General features: G+C 37.7%; 1 protein-coding gene across 3 annotated transcripts in view; it reads left to right on the top strand.

The window, feature by feature from the left end:
- TSGA10 (testis specific 10) overlaps positions 1-16,846 on the top strand; it is a 36,990-nt gene extending 20,144 nt beyond the window's left edge. For all 3 annotated transcript variants that reach the window (XM_082047145.1, XM_082047143.1, XM_082047144.1), the window contains exons 10-18: positions 1,315-1,469; positions 2,686-2,741; positions 2,971-3,139; positions 5,435-5,545; positions 6,086-6,271; positions 7,581-7,783; positions 8,540-8,648; positions 12,736-12,866; positions 15,705-16,846. In XM_082047145.1, coding sequence (XP_081903271.1) covers positions 1,315-1,469; positions 2,686-2,741; positions 2,971-3,139; positions 5,435-5,545; positions 6,086-6,271; positions 7,581-7,783; positions 8,540-8,648; positions 12,736-12,866; positions 15,705-15,729 — 1,145 coding nt within the window. In that variant the 3' untranslated portion in view covers positions 15,730-16,846. The remainder of the gene's footprint in view (positions 1-1,314; positions 1,470-2,685; positions 2,742-2,970; positions 3,140-5,434; positions 5,546-6,085; positions 6,272-7,580; positions 7,784-8,539; positions 8,649-12,735; positions 12,867-15,704) is intronic.

The raw sequence follows: 16,846 nt of genomic DNA, 5'->3' as shown, positions 1-16,846 counted from the left end.
CCTGGGGCACACCACTAGTTACCAGCCTCCACCTAGACTTTGTTCCATTGATCACCACTTTCTGAGCCTGGCTGGTCAGCCATTTTTCAATCCACCTCGCTGCTCATCCAGCCCTTATGTCAACAGTTCATCTGTGAGTATCTTATGGGAGTGTCAAAGGCCTTATTGAACTCAAGATAGACAACATCCACTGCTCTTCCCTCATCTGCCAGGCCACTCATTTCATCATAGAAGTTTGTCACATTGGTCAAGCATGACTTCCCCTGGGTAAAGCCATGCTGACTGCTGCTGATTACTTTTTTGTCTTTAATGTCCCTGGCAATGGTTTAGAGGATTAGTTGCTCCATCAGAGTTTTCTTTAGAGCCAGGTTTGAACACTGCCTTAGCAGGTTCCATAATCATGCATGCAAAAATATGGAGTGGAAATTTAAGTGCCTTTCATCTTGTGATTTGAAATAGAGAGAAGTTCTGTGGAAAAAAAAGAATGTGAATGTATGCTATGATGTCCCTGAAAGACTGAGCTGCAGACTATTTTACTTTGGATGTTTTATCTCCTGGAAGTGGTTAATAAATATCATTCAATTATCCCAATTACACTGATATTTAAGGAGTAATTTGCAGCCTGCATGGTTTTTATGAGATCTAAGGTTCACTGTGACAAGGGTTTCTGTGTTTCTCCTCTCTGAATTCAATGTAGGCAGATCATAAAAGGATTAATTCTCTGACCATTTAAAGGTAAACGTAGTATATAACACTTTGCTAGCTAAATGAAGATAGGGAGAGACATATTTTAGAATTTCATTTTGTAGTGAGCAGATTTGTTTTTTTAATTATTACCTTTGTAATTTTTAAGTGGTGTTGAATTTTATAAACGCATTAGTCTTACTTTTGCATAAAGTTCATTTAAATAGATTTTAAAAGGATTTCAGAAAAACTGGCTAATACCAGGATATCCATCTTTTATTTCATCAGTCATTACCCACTGTAGTCTACATATTACTTCTGTGCATTGCACTTCTGCTTAAGCCTTTATTGTTGTAATACCTGAGAAAGTTATTTTTTAATGATCTAAACATTTGCTGTTTAAAGATAGATTTGGTTTGAGCCAAGTAATTTAATACCTCGATCTAAGGAAGAATGCAGTTCTATAAGTATTAGTTGGATTACTTATATGTCTTGAAAAGGTACATGCTTCAGTGTTGTCTTGAAGGGAAGCTTTTGTCGTGTTCTTTTATGCTTTAGAGGCGTATCAAAATAATTTTTATTTCAGATAGGTTGAATTAATAAAAATGAGACCTTTCTGCTTGTGTCCAGATAACTTTTCAAGACAAAATCTTCTACAAAAAGAGGAGATCTGTGCTTTGAAAGAAACAATTGCACAACTTGATAAAGAGAAGGCAACTTTGCAAGACTGTGTGGAAGAAGGAAGAGAGAAGATTGCTACTTTTGAGGAAAGCCTGGCAATTAAAGTATGTTTTAACATGTAAATAGTCACAAAAGATAAACAGGGAAAGGATCTCTTGGGTCATCACATTTATCGTATATGGTATCTGCAACAGTGCTCAGTGCTGACCTAGTTCTGCTTCAGTTTCAAGCAGACAATAAAACTCATGTTGACTTCAACAGCAGCAGGTTTGAGCAGTGTTGAGCATCTCATGTTTGATGTTTTGTATGGTTTATACTTATCAAGAGAGGAGACTTTAAGTACTTTATTGATGCAGAGAAAAGTAAATTAGCCAATAAAATATTTTGTTTATAGTAAAATTTTCCTAAATTCTTCCTTGGGGTCCCCTGATGTTAGACATGCAGGGTGCCAAAAATATTACCTTTGTTGTCATTGAAGAAGCATCTGAAATATATTCTTTTCACCGTAAGGTACTACTTTACTTATGAAAATGTCATCAGTTTATTGCACAGTATGATTTCAAACTACATAATGAAGCTGCTCAGTTCTTAGTTCTGAACCATTGTTTTTCACTTCAGCTTAAGTCATCTGGATATTGATTTAGGATAAACCGAAGAAGTTACTTTTAAAATGTTGTGATTGCTGTCCCAAGAAGTTGAACTCATTTTAACAAAATCTTAAAGAAAAGATGTTGCAGGACTGGCTATAATTAATCATCTTGCCATAAGCACTGACTTTGCATTTTAAAAACTGTAAACTGTAAAATGGTATCCAGTTTAGAGTCTCCAGTGGAACACATTCCCTTAGCCTATCTTTTCTTCATTTAATGTCTGGATCCAAAGACAAGGAAGTGAAGTAATATACTTTGCACTACCTTCTTTTTGAATTGTAGTGATGGAATTCTTGTTTTATCAATTACAAACTACCAGGCTCTGGCACTTCATTCATTGTAGAAAAGCTGTGATAACTTATCTAATAGATAGAAGATATCATTTAGTTTTGGGAATGTGAGCCAAATGCTACCTTTAGAACCACAAAGGATTACAAAGGTTAATTAAAGCTATTATATTCTGCAGAAGATATCAATATTTGTTCCTTTATTTGCCAAATTAGATTATCAGAATTTTCAGCTTTGAACAGTACATGATGAAACTTGGAAAATCACAATCCATTTTTCATTAAATATTTAAATTAAGCAGCTAGCTGAATAAAAGGATTTTTTTTTCCATTTGTACTGAGGAATGGTGAGAAGTTTCTTTTAATTTTCTGTTTTTTTCAAGGAGAAAATAATTTCAGATTTGAAGATTCTGATTACTGAGTTGGAGCATTCTACAAAGTAAGGATAAGATGTTAAGATAATTATTCAGGTTTGATTAATTTATAACATTAACTCAAAAATTGAATCATAGGATATGCTACTGTATAATTTTTTTAAAACCTCTATTAAATATTGAAATATTACAGATTTGTTTCATGACTTGCAAACTTAACCACTAGAAAAGCTATAATTTGTCTTAGGTTGAGCGGTATTTTCATACCTGAAGTATTTATTGTTTGCTGCGTAGAAAATCTGCTGAAGCACTCTGTATCTGTGAGAAAGATATCACCAGTTTGCATCAACAGCTACAAGAAACCAACAAAGAACTTGCACAGACTAACAAGAACAGAGAATCATTAGCTCAGGAGAATGACAGGTTACAAGAGCATCTTTGTAATATTAAGCAAGAAAATCAGGTATATTTGTACAGAGAACCTTTGAATAAAAAGGAAAATTGTGTATTTTTCAAGTAGTGCATAGAATTGTTTGGTCCTCATCTGAAGTAAATCTGCAAACTAGTTTTTAAGCTCATTTTTCAAACTCTGATTTCTTCCTTATTGCTGAGCTCGCATTTATAAAAAGGACCAGCTATTCATATGTAATGCTTTGTGTGTTTATCTTGAAGAAGAGCTAATTAATGTTTTCTCTTTTTTTTCTGATATTCATGTAAAAACACTGTAGCAGTTATAAGTATTGCTTATATAGAAAAGCGCTATAAAGGAGGCAGTGAGTATTTCTTACATTGTGCTGTGACTGGCCCAGAGCACTTAGAAGCTTATGAATTTGACTTGCTAATAATTTAACACAGTACACATTTTAATAAGGTTCAAAACTTTATTAATAGTATTGTATGTATTTACATTCCTTTAAAGTGTCTTTTGGATAAAAATGCTGGCAATATTTGGTTATAATACAGGATTACATAACCTACTGTGTTATTTCTGTGTGCAGTTTCTAATGAAAGTAGCTAAATACTTAAAACTTAAGTCTTGTCTTATGCATACATGATGTTCATGCATCAAAGTATTTTCTAAGCAGTTAGAAATTAAGCTTAATATCTGTAGTAGTTCACCACTGTGTAATGTTCTGATTTTCTTTTGTTTTGTTCAACTTCTTGCCACAGTTTAGAATTCTGATACTTGCTCTTTCTTCTCTGCACTTATTCTACTGCTTAGGATATCTTTGTCTTTGAAAATACTTGCTGCTCACCTCACTTTCTTTTTCTCTGAAAGTGCTACCCAGTTTTGAAGGAGATTAACTTCACCTGATTTTAGCTATATAAAAGTTTTAAGTTAGTAAAGCTCATTTTTAAGTGAAGAAAAGCCCTTCAGAACAAGATTCATCCCATCTCAGTTTTTAAAGTGATTCATCTTACATGTCTCTCTCTTCATTATAAAGTATAGCTAACTAGTTCAGATCAGATGCCTAATTCTGTGCTGCAAAAATTAGGTGAGACAACTCCCATGCTAAATTACTCTTCTCTTGAACACATTAATCTTTAGCACCTTCCTTGAGCATGCTAGAAAAGTTGAGGTCTTGGTAGCTTTAACCACCAAAGGTAGGCAGTGAGTGTCACTAGAAACATGGATTGCTCAAAGAGATTATTCCAGGTAATCTCTGCTCTTCATCTTCTCTCAGAATCACAGTTGATACAGATGTGGTCAGCTGGGGCAAGGCAGCCTCCTGTTGCTTCTGGCTACCTTGGAAAGCTTCATGGTTTCCTTTGCAAAGCCTGGATACTTGTAGAACCAGTTAGAAACAAAAGGTCTTAGCCTCACAGGATCAACTACTTTTTAATGGGCTTGCCTCTGTAATACATAATGTTTCCTCTAGGTTCTTCCATTAATTTAGGTGATATCCAAAGTATTTAAAGTAGCATTGCTTTTTATTCGGTTCAGCCTATTGAAAAAGTTCAGACTCTGCTTTTGCCAAGAAAGGTTGGACCACATGATCGAAGTGGTCCCTTCTAACCTGGTTTTCTGTAATTCTATGATTGAACCTTTCTCAGCACTTCACAGCCTTTTCGCCATATGAGTTCCTCCATAGCCTACTTCCCTCCCACCCCCCACTCACCACCCTGTTTCTTCCCCCCCGCCCCTCATGTACTGGTTCTTGCAGCTGAGTGTTCTCACAGTAATTTTGTAAGAAAGGAGGAGTTTCTGAAGAGGGCAGTTCAAGACAGCCATTCTGCAGGGTTTTTTCTTCACTCTGTTCTGTTTCTCAAGCAATACTTGTCAGAACTGTGTGCATTCTCCTAATACTTGTGGCTTTATTTCTTCTGATGAGGAGATAACCACTTAATTAGTTAATTCTATTTTTATCTGTCTTCTTTTTCAAATGTGAGCTTTTAAGAGACTGTGACATGCAAAAAAGAGGGAACTGACTCTCAGCTCTGCTTCTTAAATGGGGCAGGCTATTTTGTTATGGCCACCTAACTGCGATATAAAGTCTGCTAAAAGTCTTTTTCTTCTTAACTGCTATGTTCTTTTATTAACACTTTTCTTAGTTTTTAGAAGATTTAGCATTATTTGTAAATCAAAGAATGTAAATATTTTTGACATATGCAAAATTTCATTTATAGAAATATATATGGTTTAGACTTAAATAATTACTTAATAGAGCCATAGATGCTAGATACACACTAATTCTATTTTTTTGGTAAAGGTACAAACAGTATACTTTAACCTCATGGAACAAATATTTCTTCATAGGTACTATATAAAAAACTAGCAAAGTACCAGAATGAGCTTGATGATGTGAAGTTGAAAGCCCAGGATTCAAACACAGATGTTGTCAGGCTGAAGGGTATACTGAAGTCTAAAGTGAGTATATGGATTAAACGTGTTTTAAAAAAAGCTGTTGTTTTAATAAAAAATGAAATTTCAACTACGTTTCCATGGAAGAATTTGCCTTCTGGCTAAAACTTGTGTTCTACTAATATGTTTTTAATAGTTTGAACACATTTTCTTAACTGTTTTTGCAGTACACAGGTAAGGAAGTATATTACACTGTGTGTTTATTAAACTTAAGAATTCAGACAGTGAATAGTACAGAGACTTGGGACTCTTTTGACTTTATTACCATACAGGATTAATAGTAAAAAAAATATTTCTGCGATATATTGCTATACCTAATATCTGAAATGTTAAGTTAGCCATTTTTAACAGATGTCTCGTGAGCATTAAAATGTGCCCATCTTGAAGAAAACACTGGTTCCTGAGAAGTCTCTCAATAGTTTGGCTAAATGGCAGTTTTCAATGGAAAGAGAACATCCACTGCCATGTCATACGTGTAGATGTATAGATATCCCTATTTTGTGAAGCTTACTGTAAGTTATTAAACAAACAAGCTTTATGTCTTAGGAGAGAGAGAACTGCGAGCTTTTGGAGAACTATCATAAAGCCTGTGAACAAGGAGAAAGTTGGGAAGAAAAATGGCATAAAGCAGAAGCAGATTGTAGCTCTGTTAGAATGGCACTGATCAGTGCGGAGTCTGAGAAGCAATGGTTGAAAGAGAAAATAGAGACTCTTGAAACCGAGATGGAGCAAGTAAGTTGAAATCGTTCTTTCCATAGTTCACCCTTGAAATAGTCTGGTAGTATTATCATAGAATCATAGAATCAAGAGACCCTCAGGATCATTGAGTCCAGGCATAACCTAACTCTAGCACTAAACCATGTCCCTAAAAACCTCATATAAACGCCTTTTAAACACCTTCAGTGATGGTGACTCCACCACTTCCCTGGGCAGCCTGTTCCAATGCCTGACAACCCTTTCCGTGAATAATTTTTTCCTAATATCCAATCTAAGCCTCCCCTGGCGCAACTTGAGGCCATTTCCTCTTGTCTTATCACTTGCTACTTGGGAGAAGAAACCAAGCCTGCAGCTGATTAAAATTATGCTTAATGCCACTTCTGATATTTTAGAGGTACTTGCTACAATGAACGGTATGGAGTTTGAGTTTATTTAATAACATTACTAGAATTCCATTGGTCACACTTGGAAAAAATATTTTAAAATAATAGCATATTTCAAGGAAAAAAAGTTACAAAATGCTCTCATGTTTGGAATGACTGAAGTCATAATGTCACGTGCAACTCCACAGCATACCTGAAGCATACCTAGAGCTTTGTCACCTGTTATATTCCTGTCTCTGCTTTTCTTGCTTCCAGCTTTACAACCTTTTTTCCACTGCTTTAGGTGTCCCAAAGATCTTCCCACTTCAAAATCTGAGGAACTTGAAGTGAAATGCACAGCATGGCTTTGGAAATATGTTGTGAACATATAAATTATCTTCTGTTTTGGGGTTGTTATTATATTTGTTGTAGATCATCTCTGCTTCCCAAATATCACATAGGCTACTGAGGGCTACCTGTGCATGTTACATACTCAAAAGGAACTGGGCTGCTGCTGTTCAGAAAGTGGGGGAGAACTTAACAGTGGCAAAACAGCACAGGAAGATTGTGTGCTCCTTTAAGTAAACTAAGTGTAATCTCACACTGCTGGAGGTGCAGATATTGGTTTGTTATAGCAGGTGTCATTTCCTGCATGTAAATGATTAATCAGTAGTTTCTTGCCTCAACAAAATGTAGACCTTCCCTCCTTTAATGATTCTGTCTACAGTCTGTATCCATTGATCCGTGTATTTAAAAGAATCTTGTTGTTTTTATCAAGTACATTTATATGCTGATATATAGATTGGGTGAATTTATAAATCTGACACAAGATTTTGACTTAGGGCAAATATAACACTAATCATCCATTTTAGAGTGAGAGAGAATTTTGGTCATTAATCCCAGACCCTTTTTTAAAAAAGAGGTTGCCATAATAGATAGATAAAACTAAAATCTTTTTTTAGCTGCAGAGCAAGTGTGTGTCATCCCATTGTGAAATAGAGCTGCTGAGAAAACAAATGGGAAATGAAAGAGCAACTTTGAAACACCTGGAATCTTTGGTTGTGTCCAGTCATGATAAAGAATTTCAGGCACAAAGAGCAAAGCAAGAAAAAGACACTGAAATTCAGCTTCTCAAGGAACAGCTTTCTTTAGCAGAACATAAACTGTGAGTAAATGGCCAGGAAAATATTGCAGGTTTTTTCATTCTTCCCAAGTGTTTATACATACAGATGGTTTTATATCTAACTGCATTTTCAAATGGCTGAAGTACCTTGGTTGCTTTAACAGCAGAAGATACTAAAACTTGCTTCTGATTCCTCAGCTATACCCTAATAGACTTTTCTGTGTAGTGTTATATTTTACTCCAAAAAAAATGTTCTTAATCTCAATTGCATGGTATAGCTGCCCTTTTAATTTTGGATAATTGTATTTTGTAACATACTCAGAGGATTATAGTTTCTGTCTCACAGAATCACAGAATGTTAGGGATTGGAAGGGACCTTGAAAGATCATCTAGTCCAATCCCCCTGCCAGAGCAGGAACACCTAGATGAAGTTACACAGGAAGGTGTCCAGGCGTGTTTTGAATGTCTCCAGAGTAGGAGACTCCAAAACCTCCCTGGGCAGCCTGTTCCAGTGTTCTGTTACCCTCACTGAGAAGAAGCTTCTTCTCAAATTTAAGTGGAACCTTTTGTGTTCCAATTTGAACCCATTACCCCTTGTCCTATCATTGGTTGTCACTGAGAAGAGCCTGGCTCCATCCTAGTGACACTCACCCTTTATATATGAACATTTTATAAACATTAATGAGGTCACCCCTCAGTCTCCTCCAAGCTAAAGAGACCCAGCTGCATCAGCCTTTCCTCATAAGGGAGATGCTTCACTTCCTTAATTATCTAATTAAAGTGTATGGAACTTTACAGTGCTGTGCAGAGTCAAGAATTTACTCAGCTCAGAAATAGAGCAGCTCAGCTAGAGTCAGAACTGGCTATCACCAAAAGACAGCTGGAGACTGAGCGCTTTGAAAGGGAAGTACATGTTTTTGTATTGTGCTTCCTGCATCTAGTTGGTGTGAATGCAAAATAGTACCAAGACTTAGACTCATTAGTAGGATAAACAGCAAAGTTTTGGTTTGCGCCACTCTACATCTCCTGTGTGTTCAGGGGCTATTCATGTCACTGAATTCAGTCTGTGTAGCTGTTACACATGCTAAGTTAGCTGTCTAGATTCCCTTTATACCACTTGGAACAATACAGTGAGATAAACTGCTCTCTGGAGTTGCCTGTTCTAGGATGAGATGGATCACTTTCCTGAAGATGCTTGTCCGTCTTAGCTTATTTATAGGGATACCTGTTTTGATGTATAGTGAGAATCCAGGTGACTAGCTGGCTAGACAAGTGATCTATAGACTGCTAAGTTCTGTGATATGAAAGGCCACCTTTTGGTTACCCCAGTACTAGTGAACTAAAGCAGGTCAGAGCACTGACTTGAGGGGTGCACACACCTGTGTACTTGTCTGTACAGTTGTACACACTCTGGAATTATTTTAGCCCGTACCAACCTGTCTTCTCCCAGGTACTGCTTGAGGCACAGAAGGTGCTAGGGATGGCTCCCAAATGGCAGTGTGGCCAAAGTAATTTTTTTTTTCTGTGTGTGTGTGTGTGTGTGTGGGAAGAGAGTTAAACAATATGTACAAACTGTTTCATATGATTTGGCCACAGTACCAGAGAGCGGCTTCTGGCCTGTTTCCTGAGTTACTTTACATAGTCTCAGTGTTTTGAATGGCTTTCTTGTCTGTGAAACAATGGTACTTCTCTATTTCGTGGATGTACTAAGGATAAAACATTACTATGCTGGACATTATTTTGGGTATGTAAAAGAGATGGCGAGAAGAAGCAGAGCGATGCAACTATAGCACAGGTTTAAGAATCAGATGTCTTGTTTAATTGTACCAAATTACTTTGATACTCTGTGCTCTCATAAGTTTTGGAGGGGGCATCTTTATACCTGGTGTTAGGTGTTTTAAAGATGGATTTCTTGAATGTCTCAGTGTATGTTACATTTCAAATTGGATTATCCTTTACTCTTAAGTCATGGCAAAAACCGCTAAACTTTTGTGTTAGGTACACAAATTCATTTAAAAGGTGGCATCATTTGTGCTTCTTCGGCTGCATAGAAAGAGCCAGACTGCATGCTAATATGGGATTACCTTTATTTTAAAAGAAACTCTCTCTTCTTTAGACTGTTGTTTCTCTACTCCCACTATGAGAATGCATCCATTTCATGGTCTATGGGTGCTCCCTGGTAGGGACTGCAAGTGTTCTTGAAGTGTTCATTGGCAGAAGGTTGAATCAGCCTCCTTACTTAATCTCTTCTCCTAGTTAAGGATAATTTGTTACTCATGTGGTTGTTTATAATTGCAACAATATCAACACTTAGTTTACAGTTGGTTAGCAAAACACATATTAGAGTGAGCCTATGCTGAGGCAAAGATTGCCAGTTTTCATTCTTGAGGAGAATTTATCTTCTGCTTCAAGAGAATTACAAACATAATTATCTAAATTGTTTTGGAAAGCAGCATGCAGTCTGTAAGTCAGTTGCAAAAACAATATGCAGAAATATTAGATAGCAAAAACTGAAATGTTCTTATAAAAATCTGAGGCTGATATTAGATTTAGCTGTCTGAAAGGCTAGAGCTTTTTTCTTTTTTTTTTGGCTTTTTAATAAAGTCAAAACAGTGTCCCTTCAATGTCCAACAAAGGTTACAAGAATTTACTTTTCTGTTTTTACTCAGAAATTCCTGCTTTACAAGAGCAGACGTCTGTCTTCCTTGCAGGGAAAGGGATTCAAGCTCCAGGTTGGCTTCTTACAGCCAATCTATTTTTCTGGTGCTGGCAAGTGAAAACCAGAAAATCAGCCAGAGAAGAAAAATACTATAATTAAAGTCAGTATCGAGATAGTATATAATGGAAGTAGCAGATCTCAATACTGGCCGGTTTTTGTTGTTGTCGATTTAAACAAGTGGGTAGATGATATCCTTGTAACACTGACTTAGCTAGTCATATTGATTTACTGCCTTGGTGCAGAATGAAATAATGCCTGAAATTAGGAGGTGGAAGTGCTAACACTGTCAGGCCTTGAATAAGCACCAACACAGTGATATCAGGAGGCTTGATTCATCTGTCTGGGTTTTTCTTTACCAGTCAGGAAAAGCACCTCCCCATGGCTTCCATCCTCCTGACTGCAAAAGCAGTTTGGGCTCCTCTGGAACAACAGGTTTGATATACTGCCCTATTGTGGCTCCAGTGACCAAGCACAGGAACTGACTGTCAGATACCCCTGGACAACCCCAAGCCCATGACTTGCATATCTTTTTATTGCTTTTTGTTTCTTGACCCTCCTTTTTGCTGCCCTTGTACCTCTCCCTGCCCCAGTTTCCTCCCAAATAAAAAACTTGCCCACGGCTGCTTTTCCCCACTGGTCACAGTTTTGCTACATTTGTACCCAAACTCAGTATTATACAGCAGGATATTACCTGTGAGAGCTGCAAGCATCTGCGCTCTGACTTCCCACCATTGTCAGCACCATCTTGACCATTAAAGCCAGTATGGCATAGAATCATAGAACCACAGAGTAGTTTGGGTTGGAAGGGACCTTCAAAGGTCATCTAGTCCAAGCCCCTGCAATGAGCAGGGACATCTGCAACTAGATCAGGTTGCTCAGAGCCCTGTCCAGCCTGGCCTGGAATGTCTCCAGGGATGGGGCATCTCCCACCTCTCTGGGCAACCTGGGCCAGTGTTTCACCACCCTCATTGTAAAAAATTTATTCCTCATGTCTGACCTGAATCTCCCCTCCTTTAGTTTAAAACCATTACCCGTTGTCCTGTTGTAACAGGCCCTGCTCAAAAGTCTGTTCCCAGGATGTGCATAGTAAAGCCCTTAAAAACAATAATGCTAGTAAGACTGGCAGTCCATGTAGACAAGTCTGGTTCCATAGTCTTTACAGAGCATCTGATGCCTCCCCAGGCACAAGACTGTGAGATGTTGGTAGCTGGGTGGAAGACTCTTCCTGTCTCACAGGGCTCCTGCTGCTAGAGTGAGCCCTTTTCTTGCCTGTAGATTCAGCTCCATGAGCTGGTGCTGGATCTGATCCCTCTCCTGCAAGTTTGGGTGGTCTGCTCCAGGGGGCCGCTCCATAGGGAAGTCTGTGGTAACGGCAAAGCCACACTGGAGTCAGTTCCAGTTCAATACCATAGGGGCAGTCCTGGTTATACCTTTATTTGCAAGGTTTTGGACAACATGGAGTCCCTTCTTCCAGCCTGGGTCAATGCTATCCTCCCAATATACCCATTCATTTATAAAGAACCATTGTCCAGGTTTTACTGGGGTTCTACACTGAAACGCAGGGGTTGTTGTAGCCACTCTTCCTAGTAGTTTCCCAGTCCAATCCAGACTAGATTCTCCTTATGTAAATGATTAGCAGCCTGAAACCAGGATCCCACATGAGTACGTACCTCCAAAATATTCCAGTGTATTATCCAGTCTCATGTATTCCTCCCTGTACACCCAGATGCAGGGGTCACAGATTGATCTGGTATCCAGCCCCCACCTCCTGCAGTCAAAATGACTAAACTACCGTTTTTTTTACAACTTTCCTACTGGGGTGTCCTGCATCTCTTGAATATCCACCAGCTCCAGAGCACTTTAGGTAGACTCTAGCAGCACAAGAATACTGCAAGCAACACTGTTCTTACGTTAATATCATTGCTGATTTTAGTGACTGTCCTTATGTTGCAGACTTATGAATAACCTTAAAATTAGGCTCTTGCTGGAGTTTTCATAATTTTTAGAGCTTAACCAGCAGCAACCACGACTAGCTTCTGTCTTGTAGGGAAAAGAGAGACAATGAATATGTAGAACTAAACCTGAGTAAGGGAGTAATACAGAGAGAGTCACAAATCTCTTTCAGAGAGTATATGATGAACACATCTCATTTTAAAGTGAAATAAAATTTAAAACCTGACAATCTCAAATAGAAAAAAAGTTATGACTGTGAGATAATGTTGATGATTTTTGAAAAGTTATTTATCTCACTGTAAAATAATGTTTATTTAGGGAACGTGCCATACAGGAGCTTCGACGCCAGAATCATGCAGTGTCATATCAGTTAGGCTCTACATTAAGAACATCATCACCTGACCATTCCCATTATCGACCTCTGGATTGGTCTCTGGACTTGTCCCAGGAAGGGTAAGTGCTTCAACAACACTTAAGTTCCAAACACTGAAGAGGGGTAATAAAAAAATACTGAATTCTGATATTTCTTGTTGAAATATTTACTGAATTTTATGGAATTACATTGCTCCAAGAAAAGTTACAAGAAGATTCAGGACAACAATCTTTTGATGATACTCCTTTTATTTTTTTTTTTATTGAGCTGCAGCAAAACTATGTGGTTAAGAGCAACTACTTGCACCAGGATGCTATAGTCATAAATTCTTAAAACAGTAATAGAAATAATGCTACAGAAAATCTCTACTTGACTTGCCACCATTTTGTGCAGGTGTAGATGTAAATATTCTTTTCTACATAAAAGCTCTTAACTATTCAGCCTTTCTTCTTCTAGTAGTTTTCAGAATAGCTTTTACTCTCTCTATGTGCATTTTTTACAAGATACAAATGCATTCTACAAGTCTTCAAATACTTGTAACCCTGAGGAGGGACAAGCCCAGCTTTCCTTTTAACCATCAGTGAAATGGAGCCTCCATAATACGCAGCTGCTCCCCTGTCAGTTTGGTCTCAGATTAGGTTCGTGTTTCATGGCTGTATGCTTTTGCACCACATTTTTTTGGTAGATTGATGGCAACATGCATTTAAAAAACTTGCCAGTTGAGGAGGAAAAGTTTTAATTCATGACTTGCAGGAAATAATTTCTGCTTTTGAGATGGTTATGTTAATACTTCGTTAACTGAGATTATTACCTTTGGCAGTTGATTAATCTTTGTTATCCAAGGCTCCTATAAATACACAGGTCCCAAGAATACTGGACAAGTTTCCTTGTGTTAGTGAGCTGGTTCTGGTACCCTTAGTAGGAAAACACAGCTGTGCAAGACTGATTTTGTAGCTATTGCCTGTCCTTGATAGCAACTACAGAGAATCTTAATTCCTCTCACAGAACCACATCTACTCCTCCTTAGTCTGAGAACAGCATAGCTCTTAACATTTTTTCAAATAAGCATTGTATCATTTTGCATGGTATAATTTACTTTTAATTACCATAACACATTCTTCTATTTTTGATACCATATAAAAAGCGGTATCAATCCATGTAGTCGCTGCACTGATACTAATGATCATGGTGCTTTTTCTAGTTGTATTACTCCCTTTTCAAGGCTATAGAATTCCTTTCTAATTAGTAAACGTCTGACTAAATACCAAATCAAGACTAATCTTCTACAAACTAGATTATGAGTTCAACTCTGTTCTTGTTTGCCTTTTTTTGTTTGTTTTTGTTTTGTCCTGACTGGCCTGATGTGGCATAATCTGCTTTTGCACATTACTAGGGAACAATGAGTTCAAGGAACTAAAAATGAAATGTGTGAGCCAGGTATAAATGCTTCACTTAAAATCATCAGCTGGTTTAAACTAAATCTTTCTAAATTAAATCAATGTAGCTTTTGTGTGCAAATGAACTCAGGTTTTTTTCTGCTTAATTATTTTCTGGTTTTGACTGCTCAAGATACTAATATAATTCCTAACTTTTTTCCTCATCCAGCTCTTTGTTATACTTTTTTGGCTAAGTGGTAAAGAACTAGGGTTGCTTCAGACTTACTTACTGACTTATTTAAACTACACGATTTGGAATTGTTTTCATTAAAAAGCCTGTGCAATAAAAACTGAAACTTTGGCAGTCTGTGCTATGTTTTAAAAGCTTAGCTGGAAAGAATTTATCATCTTTGTGTAGTTTAGTGATACAGTGTTGAACACCGTAGCCTGTTTGATAAGGCTCTCCTGAGATAGAGCAGAGATCTGAATCTGGGTCTGTCTGCTTTGTGTGATTTGCGTTTGATTTACCTATGTCTGGGTAAGTGCTGCAAGGTCCAGAATACTAAAGTTCTTGATATATTTTATATCAAGAACTCTGAGTCTGTATCAAGAAAAAGACAGAATAGTAAAAATGTCTGAAATATTTATGAATGATTAAATCATTTCTCAACCCGCTAACTCTAGAAAGATTCAGAAAAATTCATTGAGACCAGAACAAAAGAAAAAACAATGTAAAATATGGCCTGAGAGTAAAAGCAAGAATATTAAGGCACATATTTGAGTGTAATCATCAGCAGAATCACAGAACTGAGGCTTTAAATATATATATATGGGGAATTGATGAAACATGATCTACTTGTATGTTCCTGATGGATTTCAAGCAGAATACCAGCAGAAATACTCCTCCAGGAGGTGACATTTCATTTTTCAATTGCTTGCAGACAGGTTACAAGGGACTGAAAAATATAGTGTAGAAGCAACAACTCATTGTTAGAGAGGCTTCTGGCACAGCTGATGTCCGACTCTGCAGTATGTGAAGCGTTAATGAGAGAACAGGGCTGGAACCACTATGAACAGCCTTCTTGCTCCCCAGTGTCTTGGTGCTATTTTAGCTGACAGACGGTGGTGGGAGATGAGGCAGACAGCCACCTTCTTATTTTATTGAGAACGTGATATCAGAAGGAAATTGGACAGCAACTTTTTCTTATTCTTCCATCTTTCTCTCCATCTTTATTGCACCAGACTCCTTGTTTCAGTGAAAAGCATGTGCCTTGTACTTTGTCTTGCAGACTTAGTGGGAAGGACCTTTTCTGTCTGATTTTCTTAACTGATAGGAGTCCAAAGCTTGCTTTTCATTTCGAGGAGCATTACAACACTTTCGAACAACAAAATCTAATGATACGATTGACTGGTGAAGAGACTAAGGAAGCCTGCTCAAAGTGCTTTCAGAATCAAAACCTAAAAGTCTTGCACATGGAAACATCAGAATGTACTTCTGTATTCACTGAACATGAAACCAATTAGATTTATTTTTCTTTCTAGGAATTTCAAGGACAATGGGCTGTGAAGACTCAGCACAACATCTGGAGAGTTAAAGTTTAATGCCTATTTAATTATCATTTTTCCCTGCTGAATGCTAGATTTCATTAAATCTATTTCACAAATGCTTGCACAGGTTTTTCCTCACTCTTAATGTTGTTCCGTGGGAAGAATTCAGTTTAGATCGCTTCCTCTCTCAGCCCTCTCCTAGCTCTTGTATTGTTGTGTGAGATGGCTCATCTCAGTAAACAGGAAAAAAACCCAAAAGAACCAAATGCAAGTTCCATCAACTTTACTGACAGTGTGCTTTTATTTTAAAAGTGTGCATAATTTAAGAAGTTTTTTTTATATAACTGAAAAAAGGGAAAGAAAAATGTGAAACTTTATTAGGGGGAAACGTATCTATATATTCAGGTGTTCTGATTTCGATGTATTTTTGCTGAACTATGTGAGTATTATACTTCAGAGAATGCTATGCCATCTCAAGACAGGAAGAGTTTGGGATTTTTTCATTCCCTTCAAACCTGAATGACTTATTAATTTGGATAAGTAAGATAGTAATGCCAGCAGATACCAGTGTTTTGACATCCATCTATGAAGATGTGTATTTTTATGTGTCTCCATACATACTGGAGATGACTCAGAAATTCTGCACCTTATGTCACAGAATCACAGAATGTTACGGATTGGAAGGGACGTCCAAAGATCATCTAGTCCAATCCCCCTGCTGAAGCAGGAACACCTGGATGGGGTTACACAGGAATGTGTCTGGGCAGGTTTTGAATGTCTCCAGAGTAGGAGACTCCACAACCTCCCTGGGCAGCCTGTTCCAGTGCTCTGTCAATCTCACTGTGAAGAGGTTTCTTCTCATATTTAAGTGGAACTTCCTGTGTGTTCCAGTTTGTACCATTGCCCTTGTCCTATCATTGGTTGTCACCTAGAAGAGCCTGGCTCCATCCTCCTGACACTCACCCTTTACATATTTATAAACATTAATAAGGTCACCCCTTAGTCTCCTCTTCTCCAAGCTAAAGAGATGCAGCTCCCTCAGCCTTTCCTCATAAGGAAGATGCTCCACTCCCTTAATCATCTTTGTTGCCCTGCGCTGGACTCTTTCCAGCAGTTCCCTGTGCTTCTTGAACTGA

The sequence above is a fragment of the Streptopelia decaocto genome, assembly GCF_964273445.1.
Source record: "Streptopelia decaocto genome assembly, chromosome: 1".
Classification (NCBI taxonomy): domain Eukaryota; kingdom Metazoa; phylum Chordata; class Aves; order Columbiformes; family Columbidae; genus Streptopelia; species Streptopelia decaocto.
Note: the sequence above shows the minus strand (reverse complement) of the source record. Positions and strands in the feature narration are given on the sequence as shown.